The 27,481-nt window shown below is 41.6% G+C and overlaps 1 protein-coding gene across 1 annotated transcript in view; it reads left to right on the forward strand.

The window, feature by feature from the left end:
- The first annotated feature begins 1,054 nt into the window (after window positions 1-1,054).
- The window catches only part of LOC126278706 (odorant receptor Or2-like), a 66,061-nt gene continuing 39,634 nt past the window's right edge, over window positions 1,055-27,481 (forward strand). Inside the window, exons 1-4 of the mRNA XM_049978979.1 lie at window positions 1,055-1,381; window positions 6,061-6,656; window positions 19,717-19,816; window positions 25,907-26,011. Coding sequence (XP_049834936.1) covers window positions 1,055-1,381; window positions 6,061-6,656; window positions 19,717-19,816; window positions 25,907-26,011 — 1,128 coding nt within the window. The remainder of the gene's footprint in view (window positions 1,382-6,060; window positions 6,657-19,716; window positions 19,817-25,906; window positions 26,012-27,481) is intronic.

Here is a 27,481-nt window from a genome sequence, read left to right on the forward strand (position 1 = left end):
ACGGATCGTGCAGCCACGCCTCGATCCCCGAGTCAACATATGGGGACGTTTGCAATACAACAACCATCTGCACGAATAGTTCGACGACGTTTGCAGCAGCATGGACTATCAGCTCAGAGACCATGGCTGCGGTTACCCTTGATGCTGCAGCACAGACAGGAGCGCCTGCGATGGTGAACTCATCGACGAACCTGGGTGCACGAATGGCAAAACATCATTTTTTCCGATGAATCCAGGTTCTGTTTACAGCATCATGATGGCCGCACCCGTGTTTGGCGACATCGCGGTGGACGCACATTGGAAGCGTGTATTCGTCATTGCCGTACTGGCGTATCACCCGCCGTGATGGTTACACGTCTCGGTCACCTCTTGTTCACATCGACGGCACTTTGAACGGTGGATGTTATATTTCAGATGTGTTACGACCCGTGGCTCTACCCTTCATTCGATCCCCGCGAAACCCTACATATCAGCAGGTTAATGCACGACCGCATGTTGCAGGACCTGTACTGGCCTTTCTGGATACAGAAAATGTTGGACCGCTGCCCTAGCCAGCAGATTCTCCACATCTCTCACCAATTGAAAACGTCTGGTCATTGGTGGCCGAGCAACTGGCTCGTGACAATACGCCAGTCACTACTCTTGATGAACTGTGGTATCGTGTTGAAGCTGCATGGGCAGCTGTACCTGTACACGCGATGCAAGCTCTGTTTGACTCAATGCCCTGGCGTATCAAGGCTGTTATTACGGCCAGAGGTGGTTGTTCTGGGTACTGATTTCTCAAGATCTATGCATCCAAATTGCGTGAAAATGTAATCACATGTCAGTTCTAGTATAGTATATTTGTGCAAATGAATACCCATTTATTTCTTCTTGGTGTAGCAATTTTCTTTGCCAGTAGTGTACAAGAAATTAGTCGCCTGTCTCCTGCAGCCATCTTCCGTGATTCACTCTGTGTTCTATATCGCTCCTGACATAGCCTTGTCTAATCATCAAATAATTTGTAACTGATCTGACAGATCCGGTGCGCCTTCTGTGTAAGCTGCACTGCAGCATGGAGCCGCCTTCGTCGACGGCACAGGCAGCCGGAGACGCAGCCAGCCTGGACTACCTGCTGTGGATTCTGCACTGTTCCGGTACCATGCGGCACCCGCGGTCAGGCTCTTGGTCCACTCGCATATTCTACCTACGATATATCTTCTGTATATTGACTATCGGCTATTACTGTGGTATACTAGTGGTGCTGATGTGGAGAGCGGGCTTCGACGATTTCGATTACTTCACTCTCGCACTGAGCCTCTTAGACACGTACGCAACGTGGATTTTCCGTCTGGGACACATCGCAAAACGTGAGCGGGATTTCCACACGCTTGCTGTACAGGTTAGTTCTGAGGCTCAATATGCTTTTTCTGGTGGTTTTTATAATTATGTAAAACAGTGTAACTGATGCTTAGGACTGATGAAAACAAAAGGAATGCTGACAAGCAGACCAAACACCGATAGGATTTTCGTATTTTCTCTATAGAAGTTGGGTTTAAGAACTCATGTATTAATCACAAAAGCAGTTCGATTAAACTCTCAAAATACTCTCGAAGAAATCGACTTTAAAGTTCCCTGACCGTTATTAATAAGCTTAAGTAAGACCGCCTTTATCAAGAAGCAAGACGTACCCTGGCACTATTCACCAATTCAAAATTATTCAAAATAAACGCTGTTCAGTTCTCAGTAATTAGTTGAATTTTAGTAAATCATAATACAGTAAATTCTGTGTGCCCGCGGGGTTAGCCGAGAGCGCTAATGCTCTGCTTCCTGGACTCGGGTAGGCGCACAGGCCTCGGATCGAATCCGCCCGGCAGGTTACCGACGTCGGCCGGTGTACCGGCCAGCCTGGATGTCGTTTTTAGGCGGCTTTCCACATCCTACTACGTGAATACCGGGCTGGTCCCCACGTTCTGCCTCAGTTACACGACTCGCAGACAAACACGTTCGCACTATTCCATGGATTACACTAGACGTAGACAGCTGGGGTACACTACTTACGCCCTAGGGGCTACGGGGTGGCGGCAGGAAGAACATCTGGCCACCCCTTAGCTAACCTTGCCACATCCGTTCCTAACCCTGCCGACTCTGCGAAACTGTGGGATAAGGCACCACTGAAAGAAAGAAAGAAACAAAGAAAGAAAGATAATACAGTAACTTCTGCATCTTTTGCTTCCACATTATTTTGTGCAGATCTATTTATGCAGCAAGAAATGACTGATGTGGGCAAAGCACATAACAATGTTTTACAAATGGAAATTTCTATTGAAATAAGCCTCTGCAAATAAATTCCTCTATTGAACTGCTGTCAATGGCGTTCAATGAAAACTGCCATTATATCAAACTATAAAGGTCCTATGCTTATCTTCCTTGTTTGGTGAAAAAGTTTCTGCAGTTTGGTGTGTATAGCTATATAAATGATTTACTTCTCTCTCAAAGCTAGTGTACATTCTTTAGTTGCAGGATATCATTTTATTGCTGCGACTATTCAGGTGATGTCCAAAACTGACATAAAAGGACTGATAAGTCTATTTTTTTACACAGCACTGTTGTTCAAAAACAAAGCCCAGTAAATACGAAAGCAGAAAAAATCTGTGGTAGAGTGCTTGCAATACATATGAGAAGCCTGGGTTCCATTCATCGTGAAGCGAAATTTTTAGTCAGAGCTGCATGTTTCACGAGTATTTTCATGAAGTGTATATTACGTAAACATGAAAACAAATTTAACTTGCGATGGTTTTTAGTTTAGACAATCTTGATGGTTAGTTTGTAAAAGATAGTTAATTAACAATTTATGACTGCAATGGAAACTGGATTTGTGTGCGAGATATGTAATTAGCAGGAGGGTACGCATGTTTTATAAAAATGGCAAATGTCTATGCTAATTGGAACATATTTGATGAATTTTATATTTAAATGAGGCCGATATTGTCACTGAACGAATGAAAAAAAAAAATTTACGACCGAAATGAAACTCAATCCAGTTATTATCATTCTCCAGTGCTATGCATTTTTTCATACTCTTAGGCATTCTAAAATCAATATGCCCCTTAGTTTAAAAATCTGATTGCACCTAGAATCTTCCCTAGACTCCCCAAGTGGCAAGCAAGCACTTACCACAGAATCACGCTGCTTGTCGGGAAAAAAGATGTTGTTTCAGGGTATTAAAGATGGTTGGAAAGCTTGAGAGCCGATTTCCTTAAAAAATTTCCAGAGTTGTATGAAACTGATTTCGCAAATTGGTTTGCGTCCTGAATTTCTCTCCTTTACATCGCCTGCTGAGATACCGCAACCTTTTAGTTAGTTCTACATCAACTCATTTGTTCCAATGGCAAACATTAACGCTTCATTCCGCCTGTATGATTATAAACCGATACTACTTCTGTGAGCATTGTTCAAGGCATTCGAATTTATAGCACATACTTTGGTTTCAGATGTTTCGCTTTCGTAAACATTACTTATACAAATCAGCGGTTGATTACCTAAATCTCTCCCAGAGGTAAGGTATTGCGACTATTTGACCGAGCTTCGCCGTTGTTAGGCGCTAAGATAGGTGCAGCTAAATAATTCGATTTTGTACCCTCTGTGACCGTTCTATACCAGTATTGGCGGAGTTTCCTCAGAGTACAGCTGCATACTCCAAAACTGTGGGTAGAAACAGCCTTTGCAGAACAACTGCAAGGTCCTATGGTAACGTGAACACTGGGCTGGCTCCCCACTGCATTGCCCCTCAGTTCTACAACATAATGGCGCCAAGTTATATGTCCGTGGCGAGTGACGCCTATCTACTTCCGCGTGGTTTTCCGATTCAGAGCCCCACCGGGGTGTATATTTCAGTAGCGTCTACTGAGCCTGGGCGTCTCACAACAATGAAAACTGAAAGCTAACTTCAGGTTTGCCTCCATGTCCCAGATCGTCGCAGGCGGTCTAGTCTGCGTTGCATAAGCTGCGTGCTCAAGCTATGTGCATATAGAAATATGTTGTCGGCGTACAGAAAGAGCTGCTCCCTTAGACACGACGGTAGAAACGATGTGTACAGAGGGTTCAGGTGAGGACAGACAGTTGAAATCTGTAGTGCTCCCACGGGGATCTGAAGCAATGAGGACCGGTCATCCTGTTCCCCCACGCTAGGGAAGGAATTCCATGAACAAAGAGTTCATGCAAAAGACCCTAGTGTCCCAAGGGGGCGAACACATGCGATACATCCAGGAACAGAGTACACTAAACACAAATCGAAAAAGCCCAGACAAGCCTTGAAGACCCAACAGTACTAACTAGGCGCCATGTCATTCTCAGCCCTTAGGTGTCACTGGATGTGGTTACAGAGAGGCATGTGGTGAGCACACCTGCTCGGATGAAGGAAGGATGGGGAAGGAAATCGGTAGACACCTGTCAAAGGAACCATCTTGGCATTTACCTAAAATGGTTTATGGAACTCATGGAAAACCTAAATCAGGAGAGTCGGATGCGGGTTTGAACCGTTATTCTGTCGAATGCCAATCCAAGGTGCTAACCACTGTCCATCTCGCTTGGTGACATGGCACATAGTTGCTTGCACGTCAGCCACCTCGAGGTCACCTACTTGCAAAGTAAAAATGATATCCAACCTTCTCAGAAGACAAAGATTCGAATATCCCACCATCCTGCATACATGCATAGTTCAACCCTTGCTTCCTCCTGACCCTACACTGTCTGTCAGCCTTATTGCCCAGATGTCTGTAGCCCGCACAGTACCTCACGCCCATACCCTGATCCTTCGCCCAAGAAAATGATACTAAGCTTCATCCATATCATCCACCAGTCTACGATCACCTCATCTCATCCTTGCCATTTGCATCCAGAAATTAACACCCCGTATATTCAACGTACAGAAGCGTAATCGTCCACCTCCCCATCATCCATCTTATCCATGTTTTGTCTATCGGAGGAATTTATTGCAATGATCCATTTAGTACTTCAACTCAAGGAATTCTGCTAGCTTTCATTGCAGGGGGTGGGGGTCATCAGTCAGTTATTTATGGAATATACTCCAATATCTGTTCTCCACTACAGTTCTGACCTGTTAGAACATCTTCAAGCAGTGTGGCAGTGATTCCATGACTTCCTGATCTGTGTCAATCACCCTGTCCTCTCTTTACATCTATGTTTTCACATGTTCCTATCCTTACTGAGTCTACATACAACATCCTAGTTTCTTACCTTATCAGTCTATCTGATTTTCAGTATCCTAAAGCATCACACCTCAATCATTTCCATTTTCTTTTTTGCCAGTTTTCCCGCAGTGAATGTCTCCCTTACAATGTTGTGTCCCAAACGTACGTTCACAGGAATTGATCCTTCTAATTATGACAGATATTTTACGCTACTAAGCCTCTTTGCCTTTGCCAGCCGAATTTTTACGTGCTCTTTGCTTAGCCTATCATGTGCAGGTTTACTTCTGAGCTATCATAATTATTTCATTTCATCTAGTTTGTGGTCTCTACATCTGTTATTAAGTTTAGCGCCATTCGGTTCAACAAGACTTGTAGTTTTTACTGACTACTGAGGATAGTCAGGCAGCAGGAGTGGCCGAGCGGTTCTAGGCGCTACAGTCTGGAGCCGCGCAGCCGCTACGGTCGCAGGTTCGAATTCTGCCTCGGGCATGGATGTGTGTGATGTCCTTAGGTTAGTTAGGTTTAAGTAGTTCTAAGTTCTAGGGTACTGATGACCTCAGAAATTAAGTCCCATCGTCCCCAGAGTCAGTTTTTTGAAATTTGCATTTACAGTAATTTACTTTCTAAGACAATTTACATTTGTAAGCAAAGAATATCTTTGAGGCTTCAGGTGGCTAATGCAGAGTCTTCAGTAGCTAGCTGAAGACCAGTACCCGAGGCTATGATTTGTAAAACTGTAATCGATAATAACATGAACTGTTTTAAAGTAGTAGACGGAATTTCCCATTTAACACGCAATCATTTTACGGTCTATGTTAGCCAGTTTGAGTCACCACAGTAGTGTCGACACTACATATACTGCCCACAGGTGCGCGACGACTTTGGGGAATTCATGGCTCCGCGGGACGTGCCGCTGCTGCGCCGCCACAGCCGCAACCAGCGGCGCTTTGTGCTGGCCTACTTGTCGCTGGGAATGTGTGACGTCAGCACGTGGTTGACGTCCCCCATGAGGGACACCGGCCTGCCGCTGGACGTGATTCTGCCCTTCGACACGGCGCACCCCATTGGCTGGGCCGCCGGGTGGCTGTACTGTGCCTTCATCACGGTGCACGCTGTGGTGATGAACATGATGGCTGACGCCTTCAACGTTAGCCTCATGGCGCAGCTCCGCATGCAGCTTATCATTCTAAGAAAAAATATTAACGACTTGGCCAGCAATGGCGAAAGCGCGGTATCGTCAAAGTCACGGACAACCTTCAAGGGAGCTGAACGACCATGGAAATTGTATACTCGAATGTACAAGCCCTACCCACTGAGGAAGTTCAATAATCATAATCAGAAAATGAATTCCATAATGCTGGTAGCAGAAGCTAAAAAACATCAACAGTCATCTGAATTTTCCAACAGCAACGATATACATTATCGACTGAAAAGGATTATCATACAACATCAAACTATAATCAGGTAGGCTATTAAGCATTTTTTGGGGAAGATTATGATGAATGACTCTTTTATCTGCTTTTAAAGGTTGTATTACCAGTATCAAAAGATACAGAATTACTACTCTTTGATCTTGTGTTCTTGTATATTATTGGCATGTTTCATAACGCACTTGAAGAACTGTGTCTGTAGAAACTTCTTTACAGTACAAGACCCGGTTTTTATAATGGGTTTAAGACTGTCAACTAGCTGACACAGCAGTGGAATGAACTGCAGAAAGCAAAATCATTGAAAAAGGCAACAGCAATTTTGGACAGGGGCGTAATCAGTTCCTATTGGTTGCCTTTTACAGTAACAAACTATTTTAAACCAGTAGTTCCAGAATCAACAATAAATAAAAATACCAAACGTTATTATGAAGGAATTAAGAACTGTGTAAATAATAGTCTTTTAAGTGAGTTACAATGTAGCAAATTAAATACAGATACTGTTTTAAAAGCAAGCTACTGTGATCTGGGCAGAAGGCCTTACACGCTAGGAATGGTAATAAATTAAGAATTGTTTAAAACTCGCTGTAACTTACAAATTAGGTATTGAAATATGAAAGGCAAGTCGCCACAAACACAGCAGACGGCATCAGACGCAAGAAATGGCAGTAAATAAGGTTCTAAGGCTTAAGGCTAAAATACAAACACCAAATTAGAATTTTAAGGCAAACGACCACAATCAAGGCTGAAGGCAATACACGCTAGGAACGTCAATGAAATAAAAAAATTAGAAACCTGCTGTAAAACAGCAAGCACTATAGCAAAGCTTAATTAAAAAAAACAAGGAACTGATCACAAAATGGGTGAAATAACATGATGGTAAACTTTGTAACACAACCCTTAACATCCACTAAACACTACACTGTTAGATTTATTCCAGAAGGCCACCAGGTCTAGTAACTAGACGTATATAACCTTTAATGTAGGCATTGCAAGGTATTGTAATAAATAATGCAATAATAAAACACAAGGACCAGTACATAAGTTCCTTAAAGGGTACTGAGGCAGATTATACCCGCAGAAGGCGTAGAATGAAGGAGCGTTACACTAAACGAATGGCCATCAGACCTTCTTTTGGAACACACATGGATTACAAGAAGCAAGGGGCCACAGATGATGCTCCGGGAATAGACCTCTGAGAAGGTCTGCCAACAAATTCTTTTGCGAGATATGAGAAGGGCTGCCAAGTGTTGCATTCACTTCACAAGTTGGTAGCTCAGATTAGTGGCAGTCTAACGAATGACTAATGATAATCTTGCTGAAGCTACCTGACGTCCGATCAACCAAATGCAACGATGTAACGATAGACCAAAGCCGGAACCAGAATACGTCCCTAGAATACTGTGCTTAGAGTGCCCGGAACGACCACCAGAGTAGAAGAATCACCAACCGGCATACAATCAAGAAAGCTGTCAAAACTACACGCCTTACCGGACAGCAGCGGCAAGGCGAGGAAACGAACACTGCTGTTACATACAGTTACCCCCAGGGCAGGTAACTGGGGCGTTAGCGGAAACCAGGCAAGAAAATTTACCACTGGTTGAACTTAACAATTTGTAACAAGTTGAAGAAGATAGGGCACCACTTACAATATGCCGATAGCCGCATCTGCTCCCACTAGCGGACAGGACATGTTTGATAAACCGAGTGTCGCCAGTCAACACGAGAAGAAGATAAACAATCGCAACCATGCCGACTAAACGATACCGTCTAGCCTCCAAAAGGGGGCGGAAACCTACAAACAGCACCAACGCGAGCCACAGCATGGTTCAGTATAATATCATACTGTGAATTTACACTCATCATAGTGGACTGCCCTACAAGTCTATAAGGAATGGTAAGTGTGAATTTACACTTACGATGTGCTCACTGAAAGAAAGATCAGTCACCCCTGTCTCCTGTCCTTAATACACCACAGTGGCCACTTTGGAACTATGGTAGGTGGTGTAGAGTTCGTACGATGCCATCATGTTACCCTCCCCCCCCCCCCCTCTCCAATTCTAACATACATCATGACCGTGAAGTAAGTTTGTCTAGTCCGTTGTATTGAATCACTGTAATCGGAAGAGAGCTGGGAGTAGTTGTGGTGTCTGGATGTGCCCGTAACCACACCGTGAATGAAGGTTCCCTCTCTGTTGGTGTATCATAGTGCACTGCCCTACATGTGTACAAGGAATGGTCAACCACACGCAGCTGTGTAACATGGAATTTACCAGTTCTTGTAAAAAGAACGTAAGCGACTGGAAACATCACACGTGCCTAATGACAATTAGGTTCCAACGTGATAGGAATTTCCGCTGACAAACTCTGCAGGCCTATCCAAAACAGTTTCCAAGAGAACATTTCGAACAGAACTGCATACTTTTCACAGTTAGAGCTGGGTACCTCGCAAAAGACCAATGCGAGGAGTCAACGATAACGAAGGCCCGATAAACTTTGGTGATAAAGGACATTATGACTGGTACCATCAAAGCAGCTGCCGCAGATATCTTGGCATATGTCTTGAGGCAATAGCCAATGAAGTGTCAACAAGAAATTGGCAGATATGGTAAATAAAATTATATCCAACACCAAATTGTACTGCTGACTTGGTGGAGATCCTTTGAGCACCCGTTTCCATAGGACACAACATACAAAGGCCACTATGCTGGTTTGTCATGTTGCCTTAACAGTACATAGAACACTATCTAAACCTGAACGACCCAATGCAAAAACGCAAACCTCTCTCACAGAAAACTGGAACTATAGTGTTGTTAAGGCCTTAATCAACACATGGGGGAGGGGGCGGTGGGTCTAAAGATGGAACTGCAAGCCGACATAAGTACACCAAGACCTTGAAAATGTGTTGTCATACTTTTCAGAATTACGGTAAGTATACAAGAGCTGCAATAAAATGCAAATCTTCTTTTCTTTTTTTTAAAAAAAAATGATTTAGGACGTTTTAACGAAGAGCAACAAGTTAAATCACTTAGGGGACATACATTTCCAGCTAACAGGAAAACCATTTGGACGAATCTACACCAGCAACATTCTATAAAATGTTCCTGTGCTACATGATCGTTAAAGAAAAAATTCCAATTAAGGAACAATAGGAATTGGAACTGATATCAGTGACCACGACAATGAGGTGGTTATACCAACAATGTGGATCATAACTCCAAAGGCAACAAGAACCCGTAGAAAGAATTATCTGGTAAGCAAACTAGGCCAAGAAGCAATAGTGTCAAATCTCAGTGAGAAAGTTGAAACTTTTAGCTCCGAACAGGAGGATGTATAGGAACTATTACTCAAGTATAAAGAAATATCTGACCTTGAACTGAATAGATATGTACACAGGAGGACAGAATCGGAGTTATCTTCAGTGGTATACAGTCACTGTAAAGAAAATCCTAAGGGAATCCAATGTGTGGCGCCTACCGTAGCAGAATATTGTCGAAGGATGTTTCACAAAACCCAAAGGCTGTTAGTGGCACCAAACTTAGTGTGTGATTACTCATGGTCAAGACAAGAACTGAAATTGAGAAACCACAGGGTAGATGCAGAAATACTTAATTCTGGTTTCAAATGTTCCTTTAGAAAGGAAAGTGCAGGAATACCGTCTCATTTTTATCCTCGTAGAACTGAAAAATGAGTGAATCCTCGTAGATATTACTGTCAGAAGGGATGAAAAATAGCTGAAATGGTACAGACTGAACAGAGGCACAAGTCTCAGTGCTATCTCTATCAGAATCCGTACCCACTTCATTGTGGTGCTAGCACCTCTGTTAACTATAACCTGTTGCAGATACATTGACAAGAAACCGTTCCCAATACCTGGAAGAAAGCGCAGGCCAGACATGTGTACAAGAAGGGTAGCTGAGATGATCCACAGAACCACCGTCCAATATCTTTGTCATCGATTCATTGTAGAATATTAGAATATACTGGGAAATCAAATTTAATGAGACAGCTTGCACAAAACCACCTCTCCATGCTAACCAGCGTAGATTTCGAAAACATATTTAATGTGAAACCCAACTCATCCTTTTCTCACGCGATATCCTGAAACTCATGGATCATGGTAGTCACGTAGATGCATAATTTATCGATATACGAAAACCATTTGACTCATAACCAAAGCTACGCTCATTATCAAAAGTATGATCGCGTGGGGTATCAGAGACTTGTGTGACTGAATTGAGGATCTCTTGCTGGGGAGGACGACGCATGTTATTGTGGATGTTAAGTCATCAACAGACACAGAAGTAATTTCGGTTTTACTGCAGGGAACTGTGGTGGATGGCTTAATGTTCATGTTCTATATTAATGGCTTTGCGGACAATGTTAATAGTAACCTCATGTTTGTCACTTATGGTGTAGTTATCTGCTCTGAAGTATAGTCTGAACGAATCTGCAAAAATATTCAGTCAGGGCTTGATAAGTTTTCAAAGTAGTGCCATGATTGGTAACTTGTTTTAAAGTTCAAAAATATAAAATTTTGCCCTTCCAAAACCGGAAAACATCGTACCTTATGAGTATTATATGAGTGAGTCATAGTTTGAACCGGTAAACTCGTGCAAATAACTGGGTGTAACCCATATCAGAGACATGAAATGTAATGATCACAAAGACTGAGTTGTGGGTAAAGCTGGTGGCAGACTTCCATTTATTGGGGAATGGATAGTGTCTTGAAAGGAGGATATAAGATGAACATCAACAAAAGCAAAACGAGGATAATGGAATGTAGTCGAATTACGTCAGGTGATGCTGAGTGAATTAGATTAGGAAATGAGACACTTAAAGTAGTAAAGGAGTTTTGCTATTTGGGGAGCAAAATAACAGATGACGGTCGAAGTAGAGAGGATATAAAATGTAGACTGGCAATGGCAAGGAAAGCGTTTCTGAAGAAGAGAAATTTGTTAACATCGAGTATAGATTTAAGTGTCAGGAAGTCATTTCTGAAAGTATTTGTATGGAGTGTAGCCATGTATGGAAGTGAAACATGGACGATAAATAGTTTAGACAAGAAGAGAATAGAAGCTTTCGAAATGTGGTGCTACAGAAGAATGCTGAAGATTAGATGGGTATATCACATAACTAATGAGGAAGTATTGAATAGGACTGGGGAGAAGAGAAGTTTGTGGCACAACTTGACCAGAAGAAGGGATCGATTGGTAGGACATGTTCTGAGGCATCAAGGGATTACCAATTTAGTATTGGAGGGCAGCGTAGAGGGTAAAAATCGTAGAGGGAGACCAAGAGATGACTACACTAAGCAGATTCAGAAGGATGTGGGTTGCAGTGGGTTCTGGGAGATGAAGAAGCTAGCACAGGATAGAGTAGCATGGGGAGCTGTATTAAACCAGTCTCAGGGCTGAAGACCACAACAACAACTAGAGAAATGCAATCAGTCTACTAACGCGATTGCTTACAAATCAAACGTGCAGACAATCGTAGAATAAGCAGGGCCTGTACCTTATATGATTAGCAATGAATACTGACCGTATACAGAGAAAGGCAGCACAAATAATTAAAAGTTTGTGTGACCTGCAGGAGAATGTCAGTGATATGTTGAAAGAACTAAACTGACAGAAACCTAAAGGCAGATGGAGACTACCGCGAGAAAGTAAACTAATGAAGTTGAAACAACTGGCCTCAAATGATGATTCTAGGAACGTACTAGAACCCCTACTTACCGCTCCACAAGGATCTTCAGGACAAGATCAGATTAATTACAATAAGCACAGAGACATTTAAACATTAATTCCTCCCGCACCCCATTGGGTTATGGAACCGGGAAAAACCATGATAAACGGTGCAATGGGGCTATCGTCTGCCATGCACTTCACAGTAGTTTGGAGATTGTAAATGTAAATGTAGATGCATACAATTCTATCTCAACACAATTCTCACATGTGACCTCGTCACTTACAGAACCGTTTTGATGTCGGGTCTTACACTGTAACGACAGTTGCGAACATAAAATAAAACATGCAATACCCACAATCCATAAATAACGCAGTAATTTAGAAGATCGGACGCGTGGCTACTTAGATAATTCATAGTATAACTGCCATTCAACGATTATTAATCATTCACAGAATTAGCACATCGAACATAAAGGTCCATAACAACTATGCAGAATTATTTACGAACTGGGTGAACATAGTGACGACATCACCATCACAAAGAACACGAAAAAAGGAAGGGAAAAAGATAGCCACATCAATGGTAGAATAGACTGAAATATTCCATAGTGCTGTACTTTCATTCGTACCGTTATACCTCAAATACAGCACAATACAAAGCGTTATAGTTCTAAATGCCAAATTTGGATAATGTTAAAACAATATTCATATGTGTGTGAAATACCCCTAAGCTTACACACTACTTAACCTAAATTATCCTAAGGACAAACACATACATCCATGTCTGAGGGAGGACTCGAACCTCCGCCAAGATCAGCCCCACAGTCCAGGACTGCAGCGCCTTTAGACTGCTCGGCTAATCCCGCGCGACATTTCGCCAATGACATTACAATTTTTTGTGTGACAAGCATGGCCGAATAGTACTGTCGTTGGAGTTGAGGTGGTGGCACTGGCCCTTCGCAGCATTTAAGTATCACGAACTACAACACTCATGCAACTGGTATTACAGGGGGCCTTTGCGTAGATGTGACAAATTAATATGGCATTCGATCATGGAGGTAAACATTACAAAGAACAGTTTGTTTTAATTGTGTCAATGAACAACAGGAAAAAATCTCAGTCTAGATGTTCATAAAAAACAGAATCAAAATGTAAATGTAATGCATTCAACATGAACACATACAAAAATTGTAATTTTGATAGAAGTGGAATGAATTTGGAAGAGTAGTTAAGCAATGTTAATCTATAATACTTTTACATTATACAGAAATTTTCATAAAAACTGCACTAAAATAACCAAACACGTCTCTATACGATTAAAACCCTGGAACATTGTAGAGCCTACAACAAAATACAAATGAGAATTAATGCCATAGCATTAACAGAAAATATAAAACCAACGCCTATTGTGGTCAGTTCTTAAATCCCATTATACCACAAGCGAATACTCAAAATGAGATTAGAATAAGGTAGCACAACTCTCATGTACTAATTCCATTAAAATTATAATCAATATATAAAAATTGAATTTAGATTAATAAATAGCAGTTTTGCTAGTAACTTTCTCACAGACAAAAACATGATTGGCAAAATCTCACATCAGTGATTTAAATCTTTTGTTGGGTTAGTTAAAGTGGAATTACAGAAAACAGCTAAATGAACTCAGCAATCAACAAGAGCACTTTGAAAACATGAAGGTAACCTCATTGCTATTGGCATAGTGGCGTTACAGTTCTGAATATAAATGAATATAAATGTTGAGATTCGACTGGAAATATGTTGAGACTTAAAGTCAAAACTAAGCTCTTTGTGATGCTAAACTTAGGTACACAGAATTCAAATTTCTTCGCTAACTTCAGTTCAACACTGTTACGGTAGATAATATGTAACGATTAAGAATATATGTCAATCTATCTTTCAGTAGCAATGATTTGTTATCTTTAAAATAATGTTTAACTTATTTTGTGCATCATATTGCCACAGTCTCTCTTATTACGTATTTCGTCATCGAAGATCAATGATTTGACACTACGATGTGCAAATGACAGTTTAGATGACTGATAAGACATCGAAAACTAAATGGAAACTGGGCAGTATAATTGATTTTGCTGTCGTGCTTGACCTGTACTTTTTATGAACGATGGTTAACAAGATCCAGCAAATCACAACAGCAAAGTAACTGAACAAGCCTCAAAAAAATAGCCGTTCCATACGAAAAAAGTGAGTAATTTTTTAAAAATGTATGTACGGACAGCATATCAACAATCGAAGTGAATGTCATCTCATATTACGTTATCCTTCTCTTTGTGCACAGGATGACCACAGCAGATGATAAGGTTGTGTGTACTTTAGCCAAATATGTTTCTTTTGCCATTGTAGCCTGGAGATGAGGTTTGGACATTGAAAGAGTTTGCTTCGTTAAATCATTTGACTAATTCTATAAGATTTTCGACTGACAGAGGTCCCTGGAGAATCTTATAGAGGTTTTGAAACAGTTACGGTCGATTAACAGTAAATATGGCTTTAAATCGAATTATACTGTTGAAATACTGTGCTGCATGTGAAGAGAGGTGATAAAAACCGTGGGCAGTGTTAGCAACTCGACGGAGATGGGGTACATGGAGCAGTGACAGCTGGTGAGTGTGACTGGCTTCTCAGTAACAGGACAATCCTTAACAGTACTGTAACGCTAGTAGCATCACATTGTTGTCTCCACAGACAACAAGCTGCACACAGCAATCTAACTCAGATACCTTGGTTAAGGAATACTGGGTGCTTCAATGGATTGTGCCAGCACTGCAGAATATCTACATTGCTAAGACTCAGATTGAAAATCATATCTCTTGCTTCTACATAAGATGTCCATAGAAAACACGATGACTGGGAATGTTATTTGCAATATGTTCTATCTGCATACCACAGTCGAATCCATGAATCCACTGGACATTCTCCATTACGTAATTGTGTACAACCCAAAAATAAGCTCACCATTGGAATTAAAATATATCATCAGTAGATATTGAGTCTTTTTAAGTCAATGGATTAATACTGAGGTTTAAGACTGCAAGACGGAAAGTACAACACAGTAATTCAAGGGCAGTATCTGGGCAAATAAACTAATGTAGATACTATTCTACTGCTCTGCCAACAGGGAGACTGGATTCTATTGATATATCCTGCAAGTAAAAAGGAAACAGTCAAGAAATATACCCCAGATTACAGGGGACCATATCATATTTTGTGACTTTCTCATTCGTGACTACTGAGTAACAAGTGTCACATCTCAGTAGGATCACAAATTTCAGTTTGTAACCGCTGAGATCCGTCCTCAGCTTCTTTGCGACAATATCATTAAGGTATATCAGTGACATAGTTAATTTCGTCCCAACTAGTATCAAGTCTAAGAAGCACTGAAAGGAAGCAGATGTATTTCTTAAATCCCATGGCATTCTGAGGAGTTAATATGACACAGAAAGCATGAAAAATGCCGTCTTGGATTTGTTATGATGTGCTAGGAGTATCTGATGGTAATACGATCACACATCTAATGTGAAAAAATACTTGTAATTTCCGATGTGACATAGTGTTTTGTCGACATAAGTGGATAAGTGTCAGGTGTCTCCTGTCTCTGTACTGCTTGCACATCAACACTGGGACAGTACGTTATTCCCCACTGATACTCTTTTTAGGCACTATGACAAAGCCTAGAGGAAAGCTGAATTACTGCTGTATCAAACTGCTGTTGAATGCTTTCTTCCACGATGGACTGCACATGATAGAGGATGCAGTGAGGCTTCTGAGTTATAGGCTGTGCAGTTACAATATAAATATTGTCCACATTAAATCTGTGATTGATAAATAGGATATTCTCTGAAACAACCACACTGATTTCTCTGGTACTAGTTACTTTATGTTCCTGTCCAGTTCTGAGAAATGCGTTAAGTTCTCTCTCGGTTGAGTTTAGACAGTGACATGATTGCATATACTTCTCTGTTCAGGAATATTTTCTGATTGTTCATGGATCACTTACCATATTTTCTAATACAATGGTAGGTCCTTGAAGGTTTTTAGACACAATTCTTTTCATCTCAAACTGTTCAACATCTACTGCTTCTATTTCTTGTCCTGTGGCCTGTACTATCATTTGTGTACTGATTACGTCGTGTGTTACAAAAGTGTGTAAACATAATGGGAACACACATTTCTGTGATAGTACTCTCGACTTGGGAAATATCTCTTGTTTCATGTGCTTGGGGTTGATGTAGAAATTCGCTTCTTGTTAGTGGATGAATCAAAAACACCGTTCTTGTCTCAGTTATTATCCAGAGAACTCATTTTCCACCAGGAGTATTTCAGGCGTGCAGAATTTTAAAACTAAGACTCATTGTTTTAAATGAACTTGGGAAATAAGCCTTTTCCGATGAGTTACTCACACCTTTAATTCCCCAAATCGGTGCAACGGATCACTGACTTCGGCAGTTTTCGAACAAAGGGCCATAAGTACCTGAAAGTTGCGCAAAAAATCATTCCCAAGAATAACATCCAAATTCTGTACACTTTCTCGTAAGAATCTTCCATACCCTATTTATATTTTCCTTCACTGTTCCCCAACAGAACATGGCATGTCTCCGTTGGACTACTAGTTTCTACATCCAGTTCACTGATACGACAGCATGATGGCTTTAATGACTGCTTAGGTGTAACTGCTGAAAGTAATACGCTTACTTGAGCACATTTCTCTTTTAAAATTTTTACTGTTTTCACCTTTATATTGACTTTTCCAATTACAATGGCAAAGTCAATTAATCCCTGATATGTAATGGGATTAAGATATTTTAATGGGATCTCGAATTGGCTGCTATAATGGCTTTCCTCTCATTTCCCAATCAGTACCTTCCATTATCTTGATAACCTGGGATTTCTCTGTGCCCTCTGTTTTACATTCTCCCTGAATGGGGCAATCGCTTCAGAATGAAATCATCAAAAAAATATTCAAATGTGTGTGAAATCTTATGGGACTTAACTGCTAAGGTCATCAGTCCCTAAGCTTACACACTATTAACCTAAATGATCCTAAGGACAAACACACACACCCATGCCCGAGGGAGGACTCGAACATCCACCGGGACCAGCCGCACAGTACATGACTGCAGCGCCTTAGACTGCTGAAATCATCACGAGTTGCCAGAATGCTTTAGTTTTCGATCAGATGGCAGTTCACGTTTGCTTCCAGCTGTTGTGTTCTTCCAGATGCTTAAGAACCAGGGCTACTATGTGATCATGCAAAGCCTTAAATGGATCACTACTGCTCTTCCTTGCAGCACCTTACATTCTGGAGCAGTTATCAACCCTTATATCCTCTAAACGTAGTGACAAGCTATGCACAGCAAAAATGAAACAAAAACACTTCAGACTTGGGCTTTGCACGCCCAAATATGTCGACATAAAGATACCGCTGTCCGCTGTCTTCTTGAATTGCTGTTGCATCATTGACCCCCCCCCCCCCCCCCCCCGCCACCATCACTCTACAGCAGTGCTAGTGGAAAGTTGTAGTGCTTTAGTAACACCCACTAAAGTCGTCTCAAAGAGGAGGTAAGACGGATGTGTCGAGGCATCAGCGACTCTCGTGGCGACACAGTGACGTCATTGCTGCTGAAAATTGGAACTGCCTTCTTGCAAAACGCAGTTGCTGGCTTTGTGCGCGTTTGGCGACGTGGAACGCACTGATGCAGTGGTCAACAATAACGATGATAGCGGGCTGTCTGAGTACTGCATGTGAAAATCTCTCGGTGTCAGTTGGAGTGTAATCACAGCGTCCTTCTCGAACAGAAAGTTGGGACATTCAACTTTTCCACACCAGTTCTTACAGGCTCAAAATGGTGCCTGAAAGGATAAGCTAATATGTAGGAATCTGGAAGGAGTTTTCTCACAGACAGAGCTTTTTAAAAGTTAACTCATATTAATTTTTAGAGGGGATACATATGGTCGTGCCCAGGTCAGGCTATAAGGCTATCATCCAGTCATGGTGATCAAGAGCAGATTTTAATTTCGGTGTTAGGACAATGTCCAAGAAATTAGGAGTGCTGGAAAGACAGCGAGCGAGGTGGCGCAAGTGTCAGCACACTGGACTCGCATACGGGAGGACGATGGGTGAAACCCACGCCCGGACATTCTGATTTAGGTTTTCCGTGTTTTCCGTAAAATGTTTCAGTCGAATGCCAGTCTGGTTCCTGTGAAAGGACACAGCCGATTTCCATTCTCATCCTTCCCTCATCCAATGGGTCGATGACCTCGCTGTTTGGTCCCCTCCCCAAACTAACCAACCAACCGGCGGTGACAGAGATAGAATACTGCCTGTGTGATGCTCGAGGCCACGACCAGCAGCTAACACGCGACGTATCTCCCATACTTTTTGTTGTCTACCCATAACAGATAATTTATTTGTTTGTTAGAGCGTTCCAAAGTAGTAAACAACCTTTGTTCAAGCAATGATTTTACTTGGCATGTAGGTTGCACCGAACTGTACTTGATCAGTGCAAGACAATATTAAAGTGACAGAACAGAAATAAAATAAAAACTTGAAATACTTATTAAGCTGGCTAAGTAACCTGTACAGTGGAAATTTCCACATGTAGACTATATGCGGTAAATTCCTAATATTGTGAGTGGCTTCCTTTTGCTCTTTTCCGATCTGAGGCACTCTGTGATCTTCTTTGTCAGTCTGTAAATTGTCAGCGCATATTTGTGTAAAAAGACACTGATCTTATTCATTTTTCTGGGTATGTATTGTAGAAACTCTTAACCCGACATATCTTCTCCTAATATGGCACTGGGTGTCAGGTACCACGACACTTCCTATCCAACTGGTGGAGTACCAATCACAGGTGTTGCATGTTCAATGATGTGCATCTCACATATTCGCCTTGTGCACGTTACAGGCGTACTAGCCATTCTTTCTTTCAGGCTTGTGTGATGACTTGATAGTCTATGCACATATTGGCCCGTGTGAATTGGTTTCGATACACGCTTTGGCCCATATTCTCACCGCTCCTCGTATATATAAGTTCTGGCCACGACCTCGACTCCAGTCTACAGTCAACAATAAATCTTTGACAGAATCAATCGTTCCAACTGGAGAAATAGAAAAATCGTTAAACATACGTCGGTCACAGGTCCCCGAGATGAAGACCAGCTGGCAATACGTCTTCTCACTCTCAGTACTAATCGTCTCCTGTGTGCAGAGGAGGCTTCATCTGTTTCTAATACGGGACTTCCACATTTTCAGTGTCACATTTTCTTATAAAAGTATTAATTATTAGTTATGTAGAGGAATATTTCAAGGCGCAGCTCGTTCTCTGTTTACCTGATTTACAAGTACGGATGTGCTTTCTTTGCGTTTCATGTTGACAGAAACACTGAGTTCCTGCAGAAGTGTCTTGGAGGCATGTTACTGGGACAGAGCCTCGCACTTGGTGTTGCCATCTGTATTCTGCTGTTCCAGGTCGGTCTGGTAAGTATTGTTCGCTTAGTGCCATGTATAACTGCAGCTAAGCGCACAGGGCTGTAGTTCCACATTTCATTCAGTGACTACACAGAAATTTTTGATATTCCAGAATTACTCGCGCCTTGTTTCACATCCATTAACAAGGTGAAGTCTGTTAAAAGTGCAGTTCCACAACAAGCATAATGCGTTGCCACAGAGTATCTCATAAGGTCAGGACAAAACTGACTAGGATTTCATCTTGTGTATTCACTCAGCCTTAACATACTCTTATTTATAGAAGAACCTTATCCTCAGGAGAGAAAGGACTATACATCATCATTAATCTTAATTTGCCTTTTAAAATACTGCCAGTCAACACTTTGTTTTACTAAATGTGTCTTAGGCTGAGACTATAAATGAACGCTAGGATTTACCTCAGTTAGCTTTGACGCGTCAGTTGAGGTCCAAACGATCAGTCAGGGGATGATAGCATCACGCTGCAATCCGTCCCTTTTAATGAAATAAAAGTTTATTAAGTTCCTTACAGACTTAATAACCGTAATATAAATAAATGAATCTAATTGTTTTTATCAAATGAACTAGGCGACACAAGGAATTACTCTGAAATTTAATGTTTTCTTCATCTAAACCAACTCTATATTAGCGGCACTAATTATCTCAGCAGCTATATAATGCCGCTAAGTTCACAAAAAATTACTCAGAGTTTCTTTAGAAATTCGTAGATACATGGAAAGCCATCTGTATACCTGCTTGATTCTTGCTGTTTGTCGCTCAGATGTAGCAAAAATTATGAAATCGGTTTCTTGAACATTGGGAAACAAATTTTATTCCTTTTGGTGCTTTATTGACACTTCTTTGCAGTTTTCCCTTCAGTTACAGGTGTGGTGGCTTGTGTGCAACGTTAGATAATGTAGGTATTACATTTCATTCAAGTTTCCTGCGGTTCACATTCACTGATTCAACTGGAAGTTTATTGAAGAAAACTTTGCTTTGTTGGATAGACATACGACATCTTTCTGGAGAAGGTGAGGTCTTATGATTTTTAATACTTTTTGTTGTTAAACGAAAATGATATCCTTCAGTCAATATCTGTATGTTGTCATACAGTGGTAAATAAACTGTCGCGTAATGTATCGTATCTTATCTCCCTGGATCCTTAGGAAACTTACGAACGACAAATGTGGTGTCAGGTTTTAGTTATTATCAATTTGTATGGCACTACATTCGGTCCACATTGTAAAAACTATGTCACAACTCAATAAAAGCGTTACTATATATACAGATCCGATATGATATTCAGAAGTGTCGCTTGCTGACCGCTTGGCGCGTTGCTATCGCAAGGGTAGCAAAAACGAAGCGAAGTGTCATGACTGTTGTATTAGACTATGAGTACAATTATGTTTTAATTAATTAATCTATCAGTTTCCGTGCATTAGTGATTTGATCTTTGGTATTTATTTTATTTATGTTTTGGCTGTGTACGTTTATCCATTATCTACACTTAAGCTGTCAATACAATTTTCAGTATAGAATTTCTGTTTGAGATCAGTTTGTTCGTCAAATATGATCTTTATATAGTTATAGCGTGCATATGAATTTCTGTTTCTTCCTAGAAATTCATGGTTAGTCATTTCAGTGTTATGCACAACATTTTTTTCGCCCGTTCTATCTGATATATGAATATCAAGATCTCATATGGAAACCCAGTTCTAAGCAAAGAAGGGAAAGCAGAAAGGTGGAAGGAGTATATAGAGGGTCTATACGAGGGCGATTTACTTGAGGACAATATTATGGAAATGGAAAAGGATGTAGATGAAGATGAAATGGGAGATACGATACTGCGTGAAGAGTTTGGCAGAGCACTGAAAGACCTGAGTCAAAACAAGACCCCGGAAGTAGACAGCTTTCCATTAGAACTACTGACGACCTTGGGAGAGCCAGTCCTGACAAAACTCTACCATCTGGTAAGCAAGATGTTTGAGACAGGTGAAATACCCTGAGACTTCAAGAAGAATATAATAATTCCAATCCCGAATAAAGCAGGTGTTGAGAGATGTGAAAATTACCGAACTATCAGTTTAATACGTCACAGCTGCAAAATACCATCAGGAGTTCTTTACAGACGAATGGAAAAACTGGTAGAAGCCAACCTCAGAGAAGATCAGTTTGGATTCCGTAGAAATGTTGGAAGACGTGAGGCAATACTGACCTTACGAATCATCTTAGAAGAAAGATTAAGGAAAGGCAAACCTACGTTTCTAGCATTTGTAGACTTAGAGAAAGCTTTTGACAATGTCGACTGGAATATTCTCTTTCAAATTCTGAAGGTGGCAGGGGTAAAATACAGGGAGTGAAAGGCTATTTACAATTTGTACAGAAACTAGATGGCAGTTATAAGAGTCGAGGGGCATGAAAGGGAAGCAGTGGTTGGGAAGGGAGTGAGACAGGGTTGTAGCCTCTCCCCGATGTTATTCAATCTGCATATTGAGCAAGCAGTAAAGGAAACAAAAGAAAAATTCGGAGTAGGTATTAAAATCCATGGAGCAGAAATAAAAACTTTGAGGTTAGCCGATGACATTGTAATTCTGTCAGAGACAGCAAAAGACTTGGAAGAGCAGTTGAACTGAATCGATAGTGTCTTGAAAGGAGGATGCAAGATGAACACCAACAAAAGCAAAACGAGGATAATGGAATGTAGTCGAATTAAGTAGGGTGATGCTGAGGGAATTAGATTAGGAACTGAGACACTTAAAGTAGTAAAGGAGGTTTGCTATTTGGGGAGCAAAATAACTGATGATGGTCGAAGTGGAGAGGATATAAAATGTAGACTGGCAATGGCAAGGAAAGCGTTTCAGAAGAAGAGTTGTTAAGATACGGTATAGAATTAAGTGTCAGGAAGTCGTTTGTGAAAGTGTTTGTATGGAGTGTAGCAATGTATAGAAGTGAAACATGGACCATAAATAGTTTAGACAAGAAGAGAATAGAAGCTTTCGTAATGTGGTGCTACAGAAGAATGCTGAAGATTAGATGGGTAGATGACATAACTAATGATGAAGAATTGAGTAGAATTGGGGAGAAGAGGAGTTTGTGGTACAACTTGACAAAAGAAGGGACCGGTTAGTAGGACGTGTTCTGAGGTATCAAGGGATCACAAATTTAGCATTTGAGGGCAAATGGAGGGCAAAAATCGTAGAGGGAGAACAAGAGATGAATACACTAAACAGATTCAGAAGGATGTAGGTTGCAGGAAGTACTGGGAGATGAAAAAGCTTGCACAGGATAGGGTAGCATTGAGAGCTGCATCAAACCAGTCTCAGGACTGAAGACCACAACAACAACAATCTGATCTACTTTGCCATTTTCTCTTTTCATGTGACTGAAGAAAGTGGATGGATTTGTGTCGCTTTTTCTTGTATGTTCTCGATTCCTAGTTCTTGAACCTCTTCCTGTTTGCCCTATGTGTAATTCATCGCAATACTGACCTTTGATTTTGTACGTGATCATGTGTGAGGTATGGTAATTTGTTTTTCCCAGAATGAATCTATGTTTTAGGTTATGTTTACTTACGTTATCGGCAACGTAGTGTGGTAATGTTGACAATGGCGTATATAATTAATACTGTTCCTGCTCTGCGGGTGACAGGTTCTCGTGTGTACCCTTGTGCGCTCAGTAAATTAATTGTATTCGTAAAGCAATCATTTCGTAACATTACATAATTCCCAGTCTTCAGTGTTCGCTCCCTACATAAGTACACTACGCCGTAACTGCCGTAATTAAAATTTAATCTATGTTTGGTTCGGTGGTCTAATCTTACTCCTGTATTTTTTCACTAGTACATATAATTTGGTAGGTAACAAATTTTCTATGGCACTGGTGATTCTTTTAGTTGTTTTATGTGTTTATAGATGTCACTGTGTGCTGGTTTGGAGTGTCTTTTACAGATTTGCGTATTATATTTTTCTTATAATTAATTTGCTGCTCTATATAATATATAATTTCTAATTCTTTTGTACTGCAGCTTGTTCGTGTTGTAGTTTGGTTAGTCTGTTGATCATTGTATGAAGATATGCATGTTTATGTGCTACAGGGTGAAACGATTTTGCGTTTATGATGATGTCTGTCAGCGTGGCTTTCTATAAATATTATTAATACGAGGGTTTGAACTTAAACAGTGGCAACTATTTATTCACAACCGTTACAAAAGAGTTACATGTTTGCGTCTGTTATTGACCTTCAAAGTAGTCACCTGCGTTGTGTAGAACCCGTTGCCAGCGAAGTGGAAGGCGTAGTATATACCGTTATGAGGGTATGTACTGTTGATGGTGCTAATGTAGCGGTCTAAAGTTATGGTGATTCTCGTGTACGACTGTGTTGATGTTATTCTTATGGATTACGCCCCTCCACGGCAGACCGTCAATGAACATTATTGCTGTTCGTTTTTGGAACATCACCTGCGACCTGCTTTGCGAAAGAAGCGGCGACACTTCCTGCGCAACCCACCCATCATTTTGCACGACAATGCGCGGGCGCATACAGCGCAAGCTGTGGCTGCTCTGTTCGGTAGATGGGACTGCGAAGTACTGTACCATCCACCATACTCCCCACACTCATGTCCTTGTGACAGTGATTTGATTCCGAAGATGAAGGAACCACTTCGTGAGTTTATCTTCAGAACTGTTTCAGAGATTCGACAGGCAGTAGACCGCTCCATTGACACCATCAACAGAACAGACTCTCCTAACGGTATACTACGCCTTCCACATCGCTGACAACGGGTTTTACACAACGCTGGCGCCTGTTTTGAAGGACAGTAACAGGTGCAAACATGTAACTTTTTTGTATCGATTGTGAATTATTATTTTATTAGTCTCTGATACCATTGTGAACTACATTTTTGGACGTAGTTCGTTTAATGATTTATGTCCTATATTTGTTGATTGTCTAGGTTGATTGCTTGTATCAAGAGCAAAATGTCGTCAACAAATCTGAAGTATTTACGATTTTTTTGAATAGCCGGTTCGTCGGTCAGAAAAAACTTTCTTCTAACGTGTTTAAAAAGATGTCTGCTACATTGTAAACAATACTGCAGCTCATGGCCTTTCCATCGTATTGTGTATAGATTTCGTTATTGAAGTCATAAAAATTGTATGTCAATATTACTTTTAGCAGTTCTCTAATGTCATATACAGAGGTTATAGACGATTTTCTGTGAACCAGTCGCTTTTCCTCTATAGTTCTTGTAGTTTCCTGGTCTGGTATATTGGTGTTGAGGCTGGTGCTCTCAAATGATAGAATTTCAACTTTGCTGGAATTTTTATATCTTTTACATTGTTTGGCAGCGTTTGACAACTTTTCATTCTGAATTTTTTGTTACTTGTGTAATATTACATAAAAAGATTGTTTAGTTCCTTACAAATGACGTAAGAGGGGATATCTGTGCACTTGGTTACTGAACATATAGGATTAAATCCTTCTTGAATGTTATTTTGGCCACGTGATTTTGGGTCGTTACTATGCTTTTTCTTCTTCTGTAATATGTAAGAATTTTGTAACAAGGTTTAATGAATTTTTTGTCTGAGTTGGTAGCCTTGGTCTGCGTTAATTGTTTTGATATTGTTATTATTTAAACAAGCTTTTTAGTTTGGTTATGCAATCATCATGATCAGACTAGTGACTTTATCTGCCTTTAAGGTTATAGCATCGTTTGTGATGAGTTTGTGGTTTAATTTAGTTAACATAATGATGTCTGTTTTCTTTTGTCGACGGAGCATACATTATTCACAGGCAGCTACAAAATGGCACCGTAGCCAAAATAAGGATATTAGAAACAAAACAATAGAGCAATGAATACCTGAAACATGACTTTGGTTTGGATTTCTCTCCTTATAATGTCCCCGCAAATGGTTCCTCAAGAACATAAAATTTTATGTCACTTCCAGCTAGGGGGTCAAAGTCGCGAAGACATACCAATCTGTTTCTACAGCTGCTAAACGTTTCACTACTCTCAATCAGTAGTTTCTTGCATTATTAAATTGCATCTTGTCTGACGACTTCAGAATGTTCACTCTTGATGCTCAGCGTTTTTGACTGTTGTAGAGTGCGCAGAGCGCGCGTGAGACGGGAAAATTTGGCGCCTATTTGTGCGCCATGTTCACCGAGCTGTCTGTCTACTGCTGGTTCGGAGACAAACTCATGTCAGAGGTGAGTAGCATTATGACTACCAGCAGTTTACCAACCAAATATTATACACTCCTGGAAATGGAAAAAAGAACACATTGATACCGGTGTGTCAGACCCACCATACTTGCTCCGTACACTGCGAGAGGGCTGTACAAGCAATGATCACACGCACGACACAGCGGACACACCAGGAACCGCGGTGTTGGCCGTCGAATGGCGCTAGCTGCGCAGCATTTGTGCACCGCCGCCGTCAGTGTCAGCCAGTTTGCCGTGGCATACGGAGCTCCATCGCAGTCTTTTAACACTGGTAGCATGCCGCGACAACGTGGACGTGAACCATATGTGCAGTTGACGGACTTTGAGCGAGGGCGTATAGTGGGCATGCGGGAGGCCGGGTGGACGTACCGCCGAATTGCTCAACACGTGGGGCGTGAGGTCTCCACAGTACATCGATGTTGTCGCCAGTGGTCGGCGGAAGGTGCACGTGCCCGTCGACATGGGACCGGACCGCAGCGACGCACGGATGCACGCCAAGACCGTAGGATCCTACGCAGTGCCGTAGGGGACCGCACCGCCACTTCCCAGCAAATTAGGGACACTGTTGCTCCTGGGGTATCGGCGAGGACCATTCGCAACCGTCTCCATGAAGCTGGGCTACGGTCTCGCACACCGTTAGGCCGTCTTCCGCTCACGCCCCAACATCGTGCAGCCCGCCTCCAGTGGTGTCGCGACAGGCGTGAATGGAGGGACGAATGGAGACGTGTCGTCTTCAGCGATGAGAGTCGCTTCTGCCTTGGTGCCAATGATGGTCGTATGCGTGTTTGGCGCCGTGCAGGTGAGCACCACAATCAGGACTGCATACGACCGAGGCACACAGGGCCAACACCCGGCATCATGGTGTGGGGAGCGATCTCCTACACTGGCCGTACACCTCTGGTGATCGTCGAGGGGACACTGAATAGTGCACGGTACATCCAAACCGTCATCGAACCCATCGTTCTACCATTCCTAGACCGGCAGGGGAACTTGCTGTTCCAACAGGACAATGCACGTCCGCATGTATCCCGTGCCATCCAACGTGCTCTAGAAGGTGTAAGTCAACTACCCTGGCCAGCAAGATCTCCGGATCTGTCCCCCATTGAGCATGTTTGGGACTGGGTGAAGCGTCGTATCACGCGGTCTGCACGTCCAGCACGAACGCTGGTCCAACTGAGGCGCCAGGTGGAAATGGCATGGCAAGCCGTTCCACAGGACTACATCCAGCATCTCTACGATCGTCTACATGGGAGAATAGCAGCCTACATTGCTGCGAAAGGTGGATATACACTGTACTAGTGCCGACATTGTGCATGCTCTGTTGCCTGTGTCTATGTGCCTGTGGTTCTGTCAGTGTGATCATGTGATGTATCTGACCCCAGGAATGTGTCAATAAAGTTTCCCCTTCCTGGGACAATGAATTCACGGTGTTCTTATTTCAAATTCCAGGAGTGT

Source organism: Schistocerca gregaria, chromosome 6 (assembly GCF_023897955.1).
Source record: "Schistocerca gregaria isolate iqSchGreg1 chromosome 6, iqSchGreg1.2, whole genome shotgun sequence".
Taxonomy (NCBI): domain Eukaryota; kingdom Metazoa; phylum Arthropoda; class Insecta; order Orthoptera; family Acrididae; genus Schistocerca; species Schistocerca gregaria.